This window comes from Malaclemys terrapin, chromosome 3 (genome assembly GCF_027887155.1).
Source record: "Malaclemys terrapin pileata isolate rMalTer1 chromosome 3, rMalTer1.hap1, whole genome shotgun sequence".
Classification (NCBI taxonomy): domain Eukaryota; kingdom Metazoa; phylum Chordata; order Testudines; family Emydidae; genus Malaclemys; species Malaclemys terrapin.
In genome coordinates this window covers 194,339,979-194,362,402 of record NC_071507.1, presented here as the reverse complement: position 1 = coordinate 194,362,402, position 22,424 = coordinate 194,339,979, and the positions used below count along the sequence as shown (strand labels likewise).

At 41.6% G+C, this 22,424-nt stretch overlaps 1 protein-coding gene across 1 annotated transcript; it reads left to right on the top strand.

Annotated features, from left to right (window-relative positions):
• Window positions 1-6,437: 6,437 nt before the first annotated feature.
• LOC128835002 (zinc finger protein 107-like) lies at window positions 6,438-22,421 on the top strand. The gene is made up of 3 exons (XM_054024283.1): window positions 6,438-6,509; window positions 14,418-15,071; window positions 16,361-22,421. Exons 1-3 carry the CDS (start codon window positions 6,467-6,469, stop codon window positions 19,108-19,110), a joined length of 3,447 nt encoding a protein of 1,148 aa, XP_053880258.1. The 5' UTR covers window positions 6,438-6,466; the 3' UTR covers window positions 19,111-22,421.
• The last annotated feature ends 3 nt before the right edge of the window (window positions 22,422-22,424 follow it).

Genomic DNA, 22,424 nt, shown 5'->3' with positions numbered 1-22,424 from the left:
AAAACCAGGGATGCACATGCCAAGCCCTTTGCAGCTGACAGCAAAAGTTAGTTAGATTCTGAACGCTGCTCACAGATGAGGTGTTCAACACAGTGCAGGGCCTGGTCTCTGGAAAAGGATATCACTGAGATCGTTGTGTTATAAATACAAATAAATATACATAACCAAGGATTTCAACTGCTTTCAGTAGAGGCTTCCTCTGAAGTCCAAAGTTTTCCACATTCATTTCTACCCCACATTCTCGGAGTTGAAGCCACTGACATTATGTGCAGTGCTGCTATTAATGTAGATGGAATATATAGGCCCAAAGATTTAAAGGTGTTAACATGACCCTGTCACTGTCTGACATTAAACAAGATTTGCAGTTTGGGTATACAGAGATGTAGGTTTGTTATTTGCATGGCAAACACACTAAAACTCATGCCAAAGTAATGTAGGAATGTATTATCTAAAATACAGGGGTGGGAGAGCTAAAACAAGTAATAAATCTGTTTTAAAATTGATAACACTGTTTACAACTGGAATTAAAAGATGATATGAGACAAACTTAACTAACACCCATCAAAGTCCCTTTTGAAGAAAGGATATCAGTTAGAGTCCCTTATTTAGTTGGACAAGCCTTCTTAGTGGGAGGAAAGGGTTCATTTCCGAGACGTGAAGGATGGTTACTTTTCCTGCTTTTGACAAACAGATAGACACAAGGGGGTGAAGAGACAGGCTAGTAAGGGTAGCGGAAACATGGCTTTTGTTGATGTTCTTGAGATTCTGGGCAGCAGGTGTTGTATCCACCAGGCAAGGTATTAACAAACTTTGACAGAACTTTATTTACAGTGGAAATCTCTTTACCAAGCTGTAGCTGCACACTCTGTAACTCTCCCAGCCGCCTCAACTCCTCCCCCTCTTTCCTGTTTCCTGTCCTTTCAGACTCCCAACAGCCAGTGCTCCCAGTTCTAATAATCACATGCAGCATCTAAACACCACAGCAGGTCAGTCATAGATAGATATTCTGCTATCATGGCTAACCTGCCAACCCAGTGCTCTGGGCTCTGGGTCTGCGACATCATCTGATTGCTCTGGTCCCTCTCCTGTACCAGTCTTTCTCAGGATGGGCAGAACTGGGTAGAGCTGATGGGCTGCCTTGTCTCATTGTGCTGGTGCTATGTGATACAGCTGACCTCAGGATCAGATTGGACAGAAAGCTGGGAGAAAGAGAAGGGAAATAGTGGGGCAGAAAGGAGTACACAAGGAAAATGGAGACAAAGCAGGATCTCATGTGTCCCCAGCTGGGATCTAGTCTGCTGGTGTGTCAAGGTCTAGATTTCATGATGATGCTGTGACCTTTGGGATCCCCAAGCCAAGGATGAAGTTGCTGGAGTGAGGCACCAGCCTGAAAGCCTTCACCCTCTTCCAGGAATTCCTGCCGCCAATTCATCAGTCCCACCCCTCAAAGTGGAGCAAGTCCTCAAGGAATCAATTATGAAACATTTAGAGGAGAGGAAAGTGATCAGGAACAGTCAGCATGGATTCACGAAGGGGAAGTCGTGCCTGACTAACCTAATTGCCTTCTATGATGAGATAACTGGCTCTGTGGATGAGGGGAAAGCAGTGGATGTGTTATTTCTTGACTTTAGCAAAGCTTTTGATACTGTCTCCCACAGTATTCTTGCCACCAAATTAAAGAAGTATGGGCTGGATGAATGGACTGTAAGGTGGATAGAAAGCTGGCTAGATCGTCGGGCTCAACGGGTAGTGATCAATGGCTCCATGTCTAGTTGGCAGCCGGTTTCAAGTGGAGTGCCCCAAGGGTCGGTCCTGGGGCCGGTTTTGTTTAATATCTTTATTAATGATCTGGAGGATGGTGTGGACTGCACTCTCAGCAAGTTTGCAGATGACACTAAACTAGGAGGCGTGGTAGATACACTAGAGGGTAGGGATCGGATACAGAGGGACCTAGACAAATTAGAGGATTGGGCAGAAAAAAACCTGATGAGGTTCAACAAGGACAAGTGCAGAGTCCTGCACTTAGGACGGAAGAATCCCATGCACTGCTACAGACTAGGGACCGAATGGCTAGGTAGCAGTTCTGCTGAAAAGGACCTAGGGGTCACAGTGGACGAGAAGCTGGATATGAGTCAACAGTGTGCTCTTGTTGCCAAGAAGGCTAACGGCATTTTGGGCTGTATAAGTAGGGGCATTGCCAGCAGATCGAGGAACGTGATCGTTCCCCTTTATTCGACATTGGTGAGGCCTCATCTGGAATACTGTGTCCAGTTTTGGTCCCCACACTACAAGAAGGATGTGGAAAAATTGGAAAGAGTCCAGCGGAGGGCAACAAAAATGATTAGGGGTCTGGAGCACATGACTTATGAGGAGAGGCTGAGAGAACTGGGATTGTTTAGTCTCCAGAAGAGAAGAATGAGGGGGGATTTGATAGCAGCCTTCAACTACCTGAAGGGGGGTTCCAAAGAGGATGGAGCTCGGCTGTTCTCAGTGGTGGCAGATGACAGAACAAGGAGCAATGGTCTCAAGTTGCAGTGGGGGAGGTCCAGGTTGGATAGCAGGAAAAACTATTTCACTAGGAGGGTGGTGAAACACTGGAATGCGTTACCTAGGGAGGTGGTGGAGTCTCCTTCCTTGGAGGTTTTTAAGGCCCGGCTTGACAAAGCCCTGGCTGGGATGATTTAGCTGGGAATTGGTCCTGCTTTGAGCAGGGGGTTGGACTAGATGACCTCTTGAGGTCCCTTCCAACCCTGATATTCTATGATTCTATGAAAGTCTCTTTTTAAGGACCCCGAGAGAGAGATGATGGGTGGAATAATCCATCTTTTCATTATTTTGTTCGCCAATTAGGCCTAATTTCTGACATGCCAATTCTGATTCACTGATTTCCAGCTCCACACTTTTCTTATTCATAAAGCATTATTTTTAATACATTCCTTGTGTTATGTTGGTAAAAGCCCTTTTGTTGAGACTAACTCGCTCTAGTTTTTCACTTTTACTGATTTTTATAAACAACCTTATATAACAGTCTGAGTTGGACATTTGTGACTTTTCCCCCATCAACATTTTCTGACATTTGTTATTACAGATGACAAAACCATTTTACAAACTTTCATTCCCTTTCCCACAGTTAGGCTCAGAGTTAGGATCACAACTGGCATTGGCCTTCTAGGCCTCAATTATTACAATAGTACCCATGTGATATTTGTTAAGTTATTATGAACATTTTAATTTCATTTATCACATTTAGTTGTCATAAAACTGATTTGTAGAAAATGTACTTAAGTAGAGTTTAAAACAATGGATTGTGTACTTTTCTGAAGGGGGGGCTTCATTTATAATTTGAGTAAAATATATAATTATTTCTCCTGAATGGTTTGTTTAGTTTCCTGTTGGCTGCAATACTCTAGTCTAATTTTAGTTGTTGGGTTTAGTGTGAGGGTGCTGGTTGGCTTTGGTGGACTGTGACATGTGTCTGACGAAGTGGGTATTCACCCATGAAAGCTTATGCTCCAATACATCTGTTAGTCTTAAAGGTGCCACAGGACTCTCTGTTGCTTTTTACAGATCCAGACTAACAGGGCTACCCCTCTGATACCGTAACATACCAGAGGTCACAGTAGATGATCCAGTGGTCCCTTCTGGCCTTAAACTCTATTTGCTTTTTCATAGCCTGACATTTCTCTCTCTCTCCTGGCTATAGGTATAATTCTTTTTATATTGATTTAATCTATCACACTATTTATTCTCCTTTTCAGGCATTCATCTCATACCACGTCCACCTTCTGCTTCTTCGGCAACAGTAGTTGACCCAGAAACATCACAAGGTTTAGCTGACAGACATGATCAATCCTAGATCAGGACAGGAAAAATTGTGCTGGACCTGTTCTGTGATAACTAAAGGATTACATTCTGAATGGTTCCATGAAGATGATCTTACAGTTAAAGCAAATTCAGGATTTCACTACCAGGGGACTTGATTCAGGATAACTGGGTTCTATTTCTGCCTCTTGTAGACCTCCTCTGAGACCTTGGGCAAGTCACAATCTTTCTCTGACATAGTTTCCTCTGAGGTAAAATGAGAAGACTATCAGTGATCTCCAAGTATTATCATTATTAATTATTATTATAGCTGATTTCTTCCTGAACACAGAAATCATATGAAAAACAGTTCTAAAAATATTCTCAGCAGTAGCTCAATGGCAGCGGCTCAAAGGTGAAATACCGTAATTCAACCAGGCCAAATATGTAATTAGACACATCGGATGGCACTAAATTCCTATCAGTCAGTTTCTGTGTCTTGCTACTTCCAGTGGAAGATACCAAATGCTGTTTATAGCTAGAGGCCACTTCCTAAATCTCTTCCAGTTTGCAACTTCCTCCCAATTCTTAAGAACCAAAACATTCTGGAATAATAATACCTATAAAAGTCATCTTGATTTTTTTTTTTAAAGCTGCAATCAAAAGCAGAAGATACCTGTAAAATACATGAGGCAGGTAGTGATATTTCCAGAGCAAGACACAGGTGTACTGATTTCACCCCCAACTAAAGGACCTAATTATTTTTAAGGCTTGTTGCATCTGCAGCCATATTGAAATTTCATTTTTCAGAAGAGAAATGTACTTTCTGTGAATCTGAACATTTTGATGTGATTTCGATTTAAAATAAATTGTAGGAAATGTCAAGTCTTGTTACTTCTAGAATCCAACAGCCCCAGCAACACAGCTACGTGGCTGTTTCTGCATGCAAATATCCATTTGTAGGCATAATCACAGGAACAGTGCATGCAAATTATGCCTACTCTTGCACTTGATTTTTGAAAACCAGACCCTAAGAGCCCCAATAACTACTTCCCAAGAGTCCAAGGCTGCAGCTCATTTGTATATGAATTTACAAATATTTCATCAATGCTGATAACTAACATTTGCTTATACTTTCCAGATCAATATATAAAAATTGCTTATGGCTGAGACTACCAGCAAAACAAGCAAAAAATCCCCAAGGCATTCACACATGTGCTAGGCATAGCTCACTTAGGTTCTAGCTTCTTAGAATCCTAAATCGTGTAATAATTATTCTGTTGGTCAAAGTCAGGTCTGCATATCTTACTTACATGGAGAAACAAGAGTTGGACACATTTGGGGCAACACTGTGCAAAATGATTAGTACTGTTTTACCAAAATAGTGAAGAAAAAGACTGCCCCTTTCCCAGTTCTCCTATTCCCCACTGTGTCCAGTCCCCTTCTCCAGTGTCCTGCCCCATCTGCCCATTTTCCTAAACTTCTATCTGCTCCCTGTGTCCTAGCCCCTCCCACCAATTTGTCCCCAACTGTGCCCTGAGCCCCACCCTATCTGTCCCATGTCCTGGTCTCTCCCAGGGGTCCTGGCCTGGATGCCCACTCCATTGAGACTCCAGTCCCTCTGTATCAGTGGGGTAGCCATGTTAGTCTGTATCCACAAAAACAAGGAGTCCGGTGGCACCTTAAAGACTAACAAATTTATTTGGGCATAAGCTTTTGTGGGTAAAAAACCCACTTTTTACCCACAAAAGCTTATACCCAAATAAATCTGTTAGTCTTTAAGGTGCCACCAGTCCCTCTGTGTTATCCCTCCCCTCCACAGGCTGGGGACTCATCTACCCTATTGCAGCTGCCCCTACACCTGGGTGCCCTTTAGATCATCACCCAGAGGGGTTTGCTCAGGATTGGGGTTAGAATCCAGCTGGGAGGGCATATATAGCCCGGGGCCCCGTGCCTTGAGTGTGTCAGCACCTTCTTGGAAAGATTCCTAATTCAGGGGTGGGCAAGGCTGCTAGCTCCTTGGGGTGGGGACCGCAATGGGGGTCTTTCCAGGAAAGTCTGTTTAAGGAGACCCTTGCTGCTATATTTGCTGCTCTGTCACCCCAAAAAGGGTAAACTTGCTTGCGGGGGGCTGGGGGGGAGGAGCCACAGGGGGTCACCTTTGAAATGTGGTGCTGTTTTTAAAGGAGTCACATAGGTTCCATAAATCTTTTTACCAGATCCTGCAGGGGGGGGGGGGTCTTACCCACCCAGGCAGTGCTGTAGTCAGGTTTAGCACCCCACTCCGAGCCAGTCTGCATGGACTGGCCTTTCCCTTGTGCCCTTATTTTTAACTTTTTCTCCTACTTGGGGGGTGCCTCGCCCTCCAGACCCCCAAGTATAGGGGGCTCTGCCCCTTGCAGCCCCGCGGTGGGCTTTGCCCCCGGGCCGGCCCCAGTTAGTGCGCGCACGGCGCACGCCGGGCAGCAGGGTCCTGCCCCTTGCAGCGCACAGGCCCCCTAGCCTGCGCCCTCCTCCGCGCCTGCGCCAGCAAAGCTCTCCCGGGCAAGGTGCGGGCTGAGGCGTCGCTCCTATAACGCGCATGCGCGGGGACAGCTCGGCGCACGCGCAGCGGCACGTTTCCAAGGTGTCCGACGGTTGTTAGGTCCGCGGGCCGGCCTGAGCCATGTCGGCGGCGCCGCTGAGTCCGGAGCCGGCAGGGAGCGGCGGTAGGTGCCTGGCGGCGGGGAGACGCCGGTTGCCGGGCCTGATTTGGAAGCGGGAGGAGTCCGGCCGCCTCCAGCTGAGGCGGGGGCCGGGCCGGGGGCCGGGCCGGGGGCGGTGGGTCGGGGCGGGGCGGAGCCCTGGCAGGGCAAGGGGCCGGGCGCCCCAACCCCCCCGGGGACGGGGGACAAAGGCGGGGGCCCCTTGGCTCGCCTGGGTGGAGGCACGTTCAGAACGAGGGTCCGATAGTTCGCGGGGAACTCGAGCCTGCGAGCCCCGCCTGCCCGGCCGGGTGGCAGCGTGACCACTAGTCTGCGGGAGAGATGATGCCTCTGGGCTCCTTGGCGAAGCGAGCTCTGCTGATGTGACTCTATCCGCCTCGGTACCAAAAATCCTTACGCTTGTAATCGGGAAATAAGGTTTGTAACCTGGAACAAAACCCAGAGTAGCAATTGTGTTAAATGACTTGGGTAATTTCACCTGAATTCCTGCCTAATAAACCTGGGATGTTCTGTCCCAAACAAGGGGTGAGCTGTGCCAAATGACTCACAAAGTCCTGCAGGGGTGACAGTGTGAATGCTCAAGATGAAACCGTATGAGATGACTTTTTGGTCCTGGAAACTTTTAACTGTTCTAAGGGATCCACCGAAATTTTCGTAGTACTAATTACTATGTCCAGATGTGTTTGCAGTAAGCAATCCTAACATAGAACAAAGATTGTGTTGATAAGTACAAAGTAATGAACGTTGGAAAACATTCCAACTATACATGCGAAATGATGGGGTCTAAATTAGCTGTTATCACTCAAGAAAGAGATTGTTGAGTCATTAAGAACATAAGAGTTGCCGTACTGGGTCAGACCAAAGATCTATCCAGCCCAGTATCTTGTCTACCGACATTGGCCAATGCTGGGTGGCCCAGAGGGAGTGAACCTAACAGGCAATGATCAAGTGATCTCTCTCCTGCCATCCATCTCCACCCTCTGACAAACAGAGGCTTGGGACACCATTCCTTACCCATCCTGGCTAATAGCCATTAATGGACTTAACCTCCATGAATTTATCCAGTTTTCTTTTAAACCCTGTTACAGTCCTAGCCATCACAACCTCCTCAGGCAAGGAGTTCCACAAGTTGACTGTGAGCTGGGTGAAGAACTTCCTTTTATTTTTTTTAAATCTGCTGCCCATTAATTTCATTTGGTGGCCCCTAGTTCTTATATTATGGGACCAAGTAAATAACTTTTCCTTATTCACTTTCTCCACATCACTCATGATTTTATATACCTCTATCATATCCCCCCTTAGTCTCCTCTTTTCCAAGCTGAAGAGTCCTAGCCTCTTTAATCTCTCCTCATATGGGACCCGCTCCAAACCCCTAATCATTTTAGTTGCCCTTCTCTGAACCTTTTCTAGTGCCAGTATATCTTTTTTGAGATAAGGGGACCACATCTGTACGCAGTATTCAAGATGTGAGGGTACCATGGATTTATATAAGGGCAATAAGATATTCTCTGTCTTATTCTCTATCCCCTTTTTAATGATTCCTAACATCCTGTTTGCTTTTTTGATTGCCGCTGCACACTGCGTGGATGTCTTCAGAGAACTGTCCACAATGACTCCAAGATCTTTTTCTTGATTAGTTGTAGCTAAATTAGCCCCCATCATATTGTATATATAGTTGGGGTTATTTTTCCCAATGTGTATTACTTTACATTTATCCACATTAAATTTCATTTGCCATTTTGTTACCCAATCACTTAATTTTGTGAGCTCTTTTTGAAGTTCTTCACAGTCTGCTTTGGTCTTAACAATCTTGAGCAGTTTAGTATCATCTGCAAACTTTGCCACCTCACTTTTTACCCTTTTCTCCAGATCATTTATGAATAAGTTGAATAGGATTGGTCCTAGGATTTACCCTTGGGGAATACCACTAGTTACCCCTCTCCATTCTGAAAATTTACCATTTATTCCTACCCTTTGTTCCCTGTCTTTTAACCAGTTCTCAATCCATGAAAGGATCTTCCCTCTTATCCCATGACAACTTAATTTACGTAAGAGCCTTTGGTGAGGGACCTTGTCAAAGGTTTTCTGGAAATCTAAGTATACTGTGTCCACTGGATCCCCCTTGTCCACATGTTTGTTGACCCCTTCAAAGAACTCTAATAGATTAGTAAGATATGATTTCTCTTTACAGAAACCATGTTGACTTTTGCCCAACAATTTATGTTCTATGTGTCTGACAATTTTATTCTTTACTATTGTTTCAACTAATTTGCCCAGTACTGATGTTAGACTTACCGGTCTGTAATTGCCGGGATCACCTCTAGAGCCCTTTTTAAATATTGGCGTTACATTAGCTATCTTCCAGTCATTGGGTATAGAAGCCAATTTAAAGGACAGATTACAAACCATAGTTAGTAGTTCTGCAATTTCACATTTGAGTTCTTTCATGACTCTTGGGTGAATGCCATCTGGTCCCGGTGACTTGTTACTATTAAGCTTATCAATTAATTCCAAAACCTCCTCTAGTGACACCTCAATCTGTGATAATTCCTCAGATTTATCACCTACAAAAGCCGGCTCAGGTTTGGGAAGCTCCCTAACATCCTCAGGCGTGAAGACTGAAGCAAAGAATTCACTTAGTTTCTCAGCAATGACTTTATCGTCTTTAAGCGCTCCTTTGTCTCTCGATCGTCCAGGGCCCCCACTGGTTGTTTAGCAGGCTTCCTGCTTCTGATGTACTTAAAACACATTTTGTTATTACCTTTTGAGTTTTTGGCTAGCTGTTCTTCAAACTCCTTTTTGGCTTTTCTTATTACATTTTTACACTTTATTTGGCAGTGTTTATGCTCCTGTCTATTTACCTCACTAGGATTTGACTTCCACTTTTTAAGATGCCTTTTCATCTCCCACTGCTTCTTTTACATGGTTGTTAAGCCACAGTTGCTCTTTTTTAGTTCTTTTATTGTGTTTTTTTTTTTAATTTGGGGTGTACATTTAAGTTGGGCCTCTATTATGGTGTCTCTGAAAAGTGTCCATGAAGCTTGCAGGGATTTTACTCTAGTCACTGTACCTTTTAATTTCTGTTCTCTGAAAACATCCACTCAACGTGCAGCAGCAGTCAAAAAAAAGCTAACAAGGTTTGAAACCATTAGGAAAGGGATAAATAATAAGACAGAAGATGATATAATACCGCTATATAAATCCATAGTATGCCCACACCTTGATACTGCATGCAGTTCTGGTCACCCCATCTCAAAAAAGATGTATTAGAATTTGAAAAGGTACAGAGAAGGGTAACAAAAATGATTAGGGGTATGGAACATCTTCCATAGGAGGAGAGATTAAAAAGACTGGGACTGTTCAGCATGGAAAAAACTAAGGGGGATATGATAGAGGTCTATAAAATCTTGAATGGTGTGGAGAAAGTGAATAGGGAAGTATTACACTGGTCTACAATTTTTGAGAAATCGTCTGCTTCAGAGATAAAATGTGCTATTTATTATGTATTTTGATGTGCTGATTTCAAATATGACAAACCAACTGGCTACTGTTTCTAAGATATTTAAGTTTTTACATTTTATGTCTATGTATATTGTGTAGATAGTAGAGTTTTAATCATAAATTGTAAACCTAGGTCTTATCATGTGAAGCAACCATAAACACATGAAAATATTTCACCTGTCCTGTTTATGTAACACTTTAAAAATCAGCAAAAGGGTTATATAAATAAAATGTATTATGAAACAAAAGGCAAAAAACTATTATGTACGGCGCTTCTTGGCTTGTCTCTTGTATTCATTAAATGGAGCATCTCTTGTCACTGTCCAGCAATAGTCTGCAAGCATTGATGGGCTCCATTTGCCCTGATAGCGTTTCTCCATTGTTGCAATGTCCTGGTGAAATCGCTCGCCGTGCTCATCGCTCACTGCTCCGCAGTTCGGTGGAAAAAAATCTAGATGAGAGTGCAAAAAATGTATCTTTAGTGACATGTTGCAACCAAGGCTTTTGTATGCCTTGAGGAGGTTTTCCACCAACAACATGTAGTTGTCTGCCTTGTTGTTTCCGAGAAAATTTATTGCCACTCACTGGAAGGCTTTCCATGCCTTCTTTTCCTTGCCACGCAGTGCATGGTCAAATGCATCATCTCGAAGAAGTTCACGAATCTGAGGACCAACAAAGACACCTTCCTTTATCTTAGCTTGACTTAACCTTGGAAATTTTCCACGGAGGTACTTGAAAGCTGCTTGTGTTTTGTCAATGGCCTTGACAAAGTTCTTCATCAGACCCATCTTGATGTGTAAGGGTGGTAGCAAAATCTTCCTTGATTCAACAAGTGGTGGATGCCGAACACTTTTCCTCCCAGGCTCCAATGACTGTCAGAGTGGCCAATCTTTCTTGATGTAGTGGGAATCTCTTGCACGACTATCCCATTCACAGAGAAAACAGCAGTACTTTGTGTATCCAATCTGCAGACCAAGCAAGAGAGCAACAACCTTCAAGTTGCCACAAAGCTGCCACTGATGTTGGTCATAATTTATGCGCCGCAAAAGTTGTTTCATGTTGTCATAGGTTTCCTTCATATGGACTGCATGACCAACTGGAATTGATGGCAAAACATTGCCATTATGCAGTAAAACAGCTTTAAGACTCGTCTTCGATGAATCAATGAACAGTCTCCACTCATCTGGATCGTGAACGATGTTGAAGGCTGCCATCACACCATCGATGTTGTTGCAGCTCTGCCTTACTCTTGGGTAGTTCCAAATCCCTGACAAGGTCATTCAGCTCACCTTGTGTTATGAGGTGTGGTTCAGAGGAGGAGGATGGGAGAAAATGTGGGTCCTGTGACATTGATGGTTCAGGACCAGAAGTTTCATCTCTTCTTCATCTGACTCAAGTGAGAATGATTCTGGCGCATCAGGAAGCGGCAGTCCTTCTCCGTGGGGTACTGGGCGTATAGCTGATGGAATGTTTGGATAATGCACAGTCCACTTTTTCTTCTTTGACACACCTTTCCCAACTGGAGGCACCATGCGGAAGTAACAATTGCTGGTATGATCTGTTGGCTCTCCAAATCATTGGCACTGCAAAAGGCATAGATTTCCTTTTCCTGTTCAACCACTGGCGAAGATTTGTTGTGTTGCAGCATATGTGTGGGGCCCACCTCTTGTCCTGATCACCAATTTTGCAGCCAAAATAAAGGTGATAGGCTTTCTTAACCATAGTGGTTATACTGCGTTTTTGTGATGCAAAAGTCACTTCACCACAAACATAGCAAAAGTTATCTGCACTGTTCACACAAGTACGAGGCATCTCTGCTCACTTTGGCTAAACAGAAATGTGTCCCTTTGCAAAATCAAACACTGACAAATAAGAGAGCACGACACTATGATTTCTAGAGCTGATATAGGGCAATTTGTTCAGCAGAGTGATGTAAGCTTCGTTATGATTGCATCATCCATGACTTCTAGGAATAACATGATGCAATACCAGCTTCAGATTGCATCATTCATTGTTTTGCCTAAAAAGCAAGTACTGTCCAAACCCAGTCATAGATTTAGTCATAGGTCCAGTCAAAGATGTATTTTAGTCATTTCTGGTTTAAATTGAGATCCCTTCCCTTTATAACTCACTTATCCTCCGCCATTCCCAAGTCAAGGGTCGTATATACTGACCCAATAGCATATCTTGAAAACTAGAGCCAATCAACAATTTTAAGCATCATTTTCATTCTCAGTGACCCAGAATTAGTAAAGTTTGACTACATTTATTTCAGAAGCAATTTGGTTGTAGAGCAGTGTTATTTATCCCTCCACATAACATAAGTACCAGGGATCTTCTGATGAAATTAATGGGCTGCAGATTTAGAACAAACACAAGGAAGTGCTTCTTCAAAATATGCCAGGGAATGTTGTGAAGGCCAAAAATATAACAGGGTTCAAAAAAGAATTAGATAATTTCATGGAGGATAGGTCCATCAATGGCTATTAAGGACACTAGATGGGGAGGGCTCTGAGTTACTACAGAGAATTCTTTCCCATGTGTCTGGGTGGTGGGTCTTGCCCATATGCTCAGAGTCTAACTGACTGCCATATTTGGGGTCGGGAAAGAATTTTCTCTCAAGCCAGATTAGCGGAGACCCCAGTGGGTTTTATTTTTTTGCCTTCCTCTGCAGCATGGGGCCTGGGTCACTTATAGGTTTAAACTAGTGTAAATAGTGGATTCTCTGTAACTTGAAGTCTTTAAACCATGATTTGAGGACTTCAGTAACCACCCAGAGGTTAGGGGTCTATTACAGAAGTGGGTGAGGTTCTGTGGCCTCCAATGTGCAGAATGTCAGACTAGATGATCATGATGGTCCCTTCTGACCTTACATTCTTCATCATCTCATAGACTTTAACCCCATGCTCTGGGTGTCCCTTACCATCCTGGGTGACAGGAGATGGCTCACTAAATTAATTGCCCGTGTCTGTTCATTCCCTCTGAAGCATCTGCATTGGTCACTGTCGGAAGACAGAATACTGGGCTAGATGGACCATTGGTTGGACCCAGTATGGCTGTTCTTATGTTGTGACAGTGCTGTAGCTGAGCATGGTGCTCTGCAGACAAATAGGAACATATAATTCCTGCTTCCCGAAGAATTAAGAATTTAAGTTAAAAGCAACAGAGTCCTGTGGCACCTTTAAGACTAACAGATGTATTGGAGCATAAGCTTTCGTGGGTGAATGCCCACTTCGTCAGACGCATGTAATGGAAATTACCTGCCTCTGGAAATTTCCATTACATGCGTCTGACGAAGTGGGCATTCACCCACGAAAGCTTATGCACCAATACATCTGTTAGTCTTAAAGGTGCCACAGGACTCTCTGTTGCTTTTTACAGATCCAGACTAACACGGCTACCCCTCTGAATTTAAGTTAGATGATAAGATGACCCCTGATCCCTCTTCTCACATTCCTATCCCCACCACTCCTCCCCAAAAGTAAATTTAAAAAAAACCAAAACTGTGTGAGGAAATACAGAAGTGTGTAGGTGGGATTTTTTAGATTGTATTTTTATAAGAACGTAGGACACAGAGCTCTCACTACATATAGATGTTTAGAAATGAGGAAACTTTTTAATTTACAAGAGAAGAAGAAAAATGTTTTTCTTTCGTTTTTATATTTATTAAAGCTTATATTTAGTAATAAACTTTTTTTCATATTCTCTCCAGACATTTCCCCAGCAGAGCCAAGACCAGTGAGAACCTTGGTGTCTTGAGGCAGTGTGGTCTAGTGGATAGGGCATTGGACTGGAAGTCAGGAGACTTGGATTGGATTCCTGCCTATGTCACTGCCCTCTTGTGTGACCTTGATCAAATCGCTTTTCTTCTCTGTGCCTGATTCCCTTCCTACCCTTTGCTTGTGTTGTATATTTAGATTGTAAACAAACTTTGGGTCTGATGTTCGTAGTGTGTGTGCGTGTGAGTATGAGAGTACAGTGCCTTCCATAATGGGATCCTGATCTCAGTTGTGGCCTCTATGCTCTATTGTAATACAAATAATAGTAATAGTTCTCATGCCTGCTGATGGAGATTGCATTGTGGCATGAAGCTGGGAGACGTAGCTGTAACACTACACAATATGTAGATTTCTGGTGTGGACTGCATTGACAAAGCTACAGGCTGGGCTGAGATGTGCTCAGAAATTGTGTTTTCCGCTGGTGGTTGCAATGCCTGTGAAGCATGGGTATGGAAACAAGGTGTCTTAGAAATGTTGTGCGCAGTAGATCCTGGAACTGCCAAGTAGCAATGCAATTTTTGATTATGTAGATGGGCCTCTATCTTACTCTACATTGAAGAGAGTTAGGTGCCTTGTGTTTTTTGTTTTTTTTTTTGGAAGGAGTGCTAATACTGTTTTTGTCTGTTTTCAGAGTCTGATGTCTTTGAAATTGACCTTCCCATCACTATCTTTGTGCTGAGTGATGATGATTTTCCAGAAAGTGAAGATGAAGAGCAGGCAATCTTGAGTAGTGATGATATTTTGAAGAGTGAAGAAGAAGAGGCGGCCACTTCCAATGATGGTGATCTAAAAAAAAGCAAAGAGGAAAAGCAGGTGCCTTCAAGTGGTGATGATCTAAGGAGTCAAGTGCAGCCCAGCTTGAATGAAGAAGTTGTTCTAAAATGTCCAGAGAGAGAGCAGGTTACTCTAAGTGTGTTTGAGAAATTAAATTCACCCCAAGTTTCTTTAAGTGATCAATATGCTCTGGGCAGTAGCAAACCCAGCCAAAATTATCTGTCATGTCCCTCAGCTCCCAGAATGGACCCTGGAGAGGTAAATGGATGTGTCGAAAGCAAAGAATGCAAGGGTGACATTGATTGCCAAAAGGTTCCTGTTCCTCTCTCATGTGGTGACAATAAGGATAGAGATGGTCTGACTATTGAGACAACCAGGCAGTTGATTCCAGGAGCAATATTTAAAGATGGAAAGGAACGTGAGACCTCTGCAATCAGTTCCTCTGACAGCACTCAAGAGTGCCAGCCAGCACTCCATTGTAAAGAAGCAGAGAGATGTGTTGAGACTGAAGGTAAGAGAGAGGGAGAGAGAAAAGGACAAAGACATAGTCATGAGCTAAGGTTAAAAAACAGAAGTATGGTATTAAGAGAGATTTGGGGAAGAAGTGAGAAAAGAAAGAGGTACAAAACACAGGAGTGAGAAATGGGGAAGAGCAAGGAAGTGCACTGAAGACAGCTCAGGATAAAGTTACACCATATTGTATTATAGGAAAGAAAAAGATTTAATAATGGTGGAATTTGATATACTCTGACTTCTGCTATTTGACCACCCCAGTAGAGGCACATGCAATACATTTATGAAATAGAAAGATGATTGCCAGTGTTATAATGGTACACAGCTGTTCTGTTCCTTTAATTTGGAGTGGAGTGGCACCATGGTGGCACAGGCATTTTCCATCCTGGCTAGTAAACTGAGTCATCAGACTATTAGGCATTAGGTAAATTTTCAAGACCTGTCCACGGAAGTGTTCATTTCTATGATTGTATGGAGAAACGTGGTACATGATTTACTGGTGTGAATGAAAATGAACTTGGTCTCATTCTCATGCCCAGCACAAAATTTCTGCACAGACTTTGTCCAATCAGCATTTTTTGCTCACAAGTAGCCCAGGACCAAAATAACAGGTGTATTACAGATTTAAATTTAAAATTTAAAATAAATAAATTTAAAATACATTTTTTTTAAAATTTTTAAAATTAATGGAGATATCCTATCTCCTAGAACTAGAAGGGACCCTGAAGGTCATTGAGTCCAGTCCCCTGCTTTCACTAGCAGGACCAAGTACTGATTTTGCCACAGATCCCTAAGTGGTCCCCTTAAGGATTGAACTCACAACCCTGGATTTAGCAGGCCAATGCTCAAACCCACTGAGCTAGCCCTCCCCCCCATATTGTTGGGGGAAGTTTGCCCTGCACCTCTCCTACATTATTTATACCTCTAGTCAGTGGTTTCAGTCCCTAATTTAGCACTTTACCTTATCCTTATTGGTGAGCAAAGTTAAGGGCTATGAAGATATGAATACTCTTGGAGAACCAGTAGTTATGTTGTGTGGTCCACTTCTACTACAGCTGAGTGAAATTATATAAGGAAATCATTTTACCTTTTTTAGCATCAGTGAGTGGCATTCCGTACTCTGAATACAAACTCTGCTGGCAGTCAGTAATTTTCCACTTTTATCACTAGGCTAAATGGAGAAAACAAGAGAGCCCTATCATAACTTAGGTGGGAGTTACTGAGATCATGCCAGGCTGTAGAAGATTACTGGATGACATGTCACATGTATTTTTCTTACATTTTTAGGTACTGTCCCTTTAGAGACAGCAAAGAATAAAACTGATGACAGAACAAGAATGAGAAATGGTTCTACAGATGAAACTCTGAATTGTGGAATGGATAGCAAATTTGAAGATCTGAATGCTGTAAAAGAAATAGAGCAAGTCCAAAGTATTTTTTTTACTTGTATTAATGGTGACTTTTCTACAGCAGGAGAGTTGCTAGAAGATGTAGGGGACTTGGCAACGACTACTTGTGATAATCCTGGATTAAATATTTCTGAAGAGTTTATTCATCAGTCTGTAATTCATTCTCCCAGGGAGATGGATAAGCAAGAAGATTGTGATGTTTCTCATGTGATTATAAAACACCCAAATGCAAAGCATCAAGAAGAGACATTCCTACTAGGTAATGAGCATAACAGTGAAGCTCTTTCTATGGGATCTTGTTCTACGTGCAAGCATGAGAAGACACTGAATGTGAAATGCAGGTTTTGTAGCTCTGTGTGTGCAAGTAAAAATATTCTAAAGAAACATGTTTATTCAGCACATCAGGATAAAAAAATTCACAAATGCTGCTTTTGCCAAAGAAGCTTTTTCTTTTCTGTCAACGTTAAACGCCATCTTAAATTTCATAAGAAAATGACCAGGTTGAAAAATACAAGAAAAGGTAGAAGTATGAACACTGAAAAAGCCAGGAAGGAGAACCCAGCAAAAACACAATCTGCGAATAAAAAAAAGGAAAGTAAGTATGAGAAATTCTTCATCAGAATCGAAAGGGACTGTAAAACTGCAGATGCTCCAGTTATTTTTTCTTGTAAAATTTGTCTCTTTGCTTCACCAGATCCTAAGCTTTTTGTTTATCATATGAAGGGACATAAAGGCAGACAACCTTATCAGTGTCCCCAGTGTGACTATTCTTGTATTAGCTTGTCCTATATGCTAAATCACATGTACTGGCATGCTGGCTATAGACTGTACAAATGCAGGTTCTGTACATTTTTTTCACTGTATTTTGCAAGCATGGTGAAACACAGTTACATTCATACAGGGGCTAAGCCGTATTCCTGTGAATTCTGCCAGTCATCATTCACAAGCACAAGTGGCTTAAAGAGACACACAAATATACATGCTGGCAAAGAATTGTGCCAAGGGAAGCAACACCTTGGCTTGCCTGTTGAGGGGAAGAGAACTAAAAGTCCTCCAAAGAGCTATACATGTGATCAGTGTAACTTAGTATTTTACTCTAAAGGACTGCTCTACTTTCATGAGAAATTTCATACTCAAGTTAAAGGCTGTGATGAGAGCTTTGTAAATGATTATGCAAATGAGAGTAATGAATACAGTAAAAGCAAAGCATGTAAAGATGACAATGATTACCAAAAGGATTGGGTTTCTTCTGGTTCTGACAATAAATGGGATGATCACCTGCTTAATGAGACACATGAAATGCTGGCTTCAGGAGCAGAACTTGAACAGGAGAATGAATTTGAGAGGGATATGAATATATGCTGTAGCAAAAAAACGTGCCAAAGCAGCCAGGGAACCAACAATTTGCCTGTTGTGAGGACTGGATCAGAAACTCTTTTCAGTATTTACAAGAGCGATCAGTGTGATTTAGTGTTTTGCAAAGAGAAGCATCTGTGTTTTCAGAAGGTCACTCATTCACAAGTTCAGGAATGTAATGAGATAGTTACAAATGCTCCCAAGACTGAGGAAAATGCTAAGTGTATTGATGTACAGCCTCCTATTGGGACTTCTCACAAACTGTTCAAGTGTCAACAATGTGATTATTCCACTTATATTTTTAGCAACCTTAAGCTGCATTTTAGAATACACACTGGCAAAAAACCATTTGAGTGTAAAGAGTGCAACAAGATGTTTCGCACCTCCAGCCATTTGCGGAGACATAGTCTTATGCACATAAAGAAAGGTCAAGAATGTGACCATTGCCATTATTTGGGCAGCACTTCAGACGATCTTAAACTGCACTGTGAAATACATAAGGGCACCTGCCCTAAAAGGGAAGATCTTATTTCTTCAAAAGACGTAAAGTGTGTCCGTTCCATATTCAGCTCAGAAGACCTTCAGAAACAGATGGATGTTCATGAGGGCAAAGAAAATGAACATGTTCTGCCATCACGAAGTCTTTCACAACTTTACAAGTGTGAACAGTGTAATTACATCACTTATGTTTTAAGCAACCTCAAGCTACACACAAGGATTCATACAGGTGAAAAACCCCACAGCTGTGACACTTGTCAGAAGAAGTTTCGTACGTCAGGCCATCTAAATCGACACAAGCTTGTGCATTTAAAGATGGAACGCCTCAAATGTAGGAACTGTGATTATTCAACAGACAAATGGCAATCCCTTAAGTGGCATTTGGCTTCACACTTAGATGAAAAAAACCTGGCTGGTAGCAAAGTCCAAGAGCAGTCGCTGCTACCTGTCAAAATATACAAGTGTGAAGAGTGTGGCTATGCTACTGCCCATAGTGGAAACTTCAAGCAGCATTTGAGAATTCATACAGGTGAAAAGCCATACAAATGTGATCAGTGTGCTCTTGCTTTCCGCACTTCTAGCCACCTGAAGCGCCACTTACTAACTCATTTAAAGTTACGCTGCAACGAGTGTGAGTTTTCCACTATAGATAGATGTGCTCTGGAGAAACATGTAAAAACACACAAGGATAAAAATATGTACAAATGCCAAAAGTGCAATGTAATACTTTCCACTATACATCTCTTAGAGAAACATAAGAAACAGCATTTATAAACTGGAAAATAAAACTGGGATTTGTTAAAATTCCCGAGTTACAAGCTTAGATCTAGAAAGTTTGCAGTAGTTTGAACTTGCACCTTGGCAGAAGAGCACAATTTCTTCCTCTCTTCGCCCTGTATCCCACCTATATGAAATGTCTTCAACTGGCACTAGGTAAAATTGGCATGGCAACGATTATGGACCAGACTCCTGGGTATTCCCACAGCGTATACAGTGGAGGTCAGGGGATGGTGTGGAATGCTGACATAAAACACTGCCCTATTGCTATGAGCATTACTTCCACTGCTGTGTTAAAGAAGCCTCAGAGCTGTTTCTATATTATACTGGCCTATAAAAGTGTCACAGGGCTGTTAAACTATCTCAGATTGGAGTGTTCAGACAAACTTCTGCTAATGCTCAACTATTCGTAAGCGCACTTTATACCACTATCCTGTCAGCAAGGAAGAGGGTGTGATATCAGCGCTCCTATACTGGCTGTACTCCACTGCTGGGTCACCCTTATACTAAGATCTTCCTGTCCCACTTACTTGGGTTTTACAACCAAAATATGCTGTCTTTCTGAAAAGAATTTAAATCAAATTCTTCTCTATCACAAATCAGTAATCTGCAGATCAAAAATCTAGTTACAAATTAGTCCTACCTATTTGCTACCACCTGCACTCACTGCTCTGAAGTTCTTCTGCAACTACTGATATTGCCACACCTACCTAATACTGCAAGAGGACTGAATCAAGAGGGTGACTTACAAAACCACGGTTACAATAATTGGTTATAAAAACGCAGAGTGGGCATGTTTATATATGTGCATATATAAACACACCCCAGAAAACAAGTTACTAATGTGGATTCAGCATTGGTGAGTGCTGCTGCATCAGTAGCTTTTGAGGCTTAACTCTTGATTTGGACTCTGAGTAGAAATGTCCTTAAAGTTTTGTATTGCTGTCCTTCAAAGGCCTAATCCTGTAAAATACTGTGCCCCTCAAAGCACTTTGCAAGATAAGTTCCAAACTGTTTGCAAGAAATGGAGGAAGCACAAGATATAAATAATGGATACCTCCAACCTACCGTTTGATGCCTGCTTTCCAAGTGTTCTGTTGCCTATCAGAAAATCTTCTTCATTAAGAGGATTTGATGGAAAAGCTGTGGATCCATTAAGATTCCTACAGTTTTAAACTAATGTCTCCTTAAAGGTGACTTTTCTAGAGTTGCTTGTTTGCTCATGTTCTTTGTTGTTGATAGAGGTCATTATCAATGAAGTGTTTATTCCAAATGTCTGTCTCTGACTGTGGGTCAAACTTTTTTCTTTCTTTTAGATGAAGGAAATGACTCAGTTGATTTAAATACATTTGGCAAAATGCTGGTATAGTTTTTTAGAAACATTCAAGTTTATACTTTTCAGTGCTGCCTGTATCTTTTGAAGATTCCTCTGTTAGCCCTATACAAAGGACAAATAAGGGAAACGTAGTATGTGTATTAAACAGTTTAGTTAATGTTTGTAAAATGTTTTCATGGTTTTGATGCATTTTCCTAACATTAGTCTCAAGCGCTTAAATAATTTCCCTTTTGCTGAAGGTGGGTAAAATTCAGTTTTTGCCATTAAAATATTTAATTTTGCCCTTGTAGGGAGATATAGTTGAAGGAACCATAGTAAAGTTAAGGAACACTGTGGTAATGTTAAAGATGTTAATGGAAAAATTGGTAAATCTTTTTCTAAACATTTTGATATACTGCCTCAAAGCAATTTCATTAAATCATGTTATACTGTCTCTTTAAAATTGCGTGTGCAAGGTCCACTCAAGCAAAGAGCTAGCTCAACAAAGTATCTAGCTACACATTAGTAAAAATACAGCAAGTGGGAGAGCCAAGAATGGAATTGGGGGTTTTTCTTTCATGCGGTAAGAGTAGGTGTTACTTGAGCATCTGCAATGTATGGTGCTAAGATTTCCCCAGCACTACTTGCACCAGGGGATTTGTAATGGCAGAACTTTGTGCCCAGCATCTGTTACAATTACTGAAAGGATTAAGAGACTGGTAAATTAAAAGAAAAACTCTAGGGGATTCTTGGTATTCCCTTCTTTAATCTCCTGTTTGAAGCCACAAGACAGGAAAGTTGCACTGCAGACCGAGTAAAACTAGAAAACAAGAGAGCATGAAGTATGGGAAGTGCTGTAGAGTCTACATTTGAAATATAAAAAGCTTTCTTAATTTGATTTATAATTGAAACCACAAATTCTGAAGAAAGCAGCAAAAATCAATTTAAAAGGGCAAGTTATGCACTATGCCAGTGGGGCCCCCTAGTGCTCTCTAGGTATAACTGCACTTGCGCCTTTGTTTTTGATCTTACCTACCTTTCAACATTGTTGAGACATCGGAAAAGAGTGAATAGCCTTGCCAATGGGAAAAATGTGGCAATGACAGATTTCTACACTTTAGTCCTGTTTTTGTATGCCATGCACCACAACTCTTATTACCTTGCATTGTGCCTTTTCCGGAGTATAGAGTATTATAAAATTCATCTTTGTGAAAAGTAAATGGGTATAGGTGAATTACATCATTTCATGTAATCAGTTAGACCACTTCATTTATCTATTAATGGAGGCATCTGGGTTAAAAAAAAAATAAAAATATTACAATAAGGTGAAGGTTATTCCATGTTTCTTGGTATCCGAGTTCAGTGTGCAAAAGGAATATTTATTAATATACATTATATGGAAGTTTGGTGTGTGCTTTGTAGTAAGAGCAAGCAAAAGATTGTGAATTTATATAAAAATGATGGTCCTTTTTGAAATAAAAGTACAGTTGGAGGTCTCTGGAACAAATGAAGTACACTCCTTTACATTTTCTTGCATATAAAAGGCTTCCAGGGTACATGAATGTCAATATAGGTGAAGAGAATGTTCCTGATCCATGTCATATGTTTCTTATCAATAAAGATGTTCTTTTGTAAACAACCATTAATCACCCGAACTTAAATTCTAGTAAGTAGCTTAATAACTGATTCTAGAACAGGTTGTATTCAACTAGAGAAATATTTAGAGGACCAAATTTTTGTCTCATTCAAGTAAATAGTCCCATTGATTTCACTAGACTACTCATGATTCAGACACGCAAGGATTAGGTAAAAATACTGTGATCTGTATAAGTAGCCGTGATTTCTACTTTTTTTTAAAATAATAAAACACATTGTCAAATAATGAAAGGATATTGCCTACTTTGCTGTGAAAAGGAAAGAGGGTCTTTACAACTACTTTCTTCACATCCACTTAATGACCATGGTGGAAAGCAAATGATAAGATCTGCTATCTTCA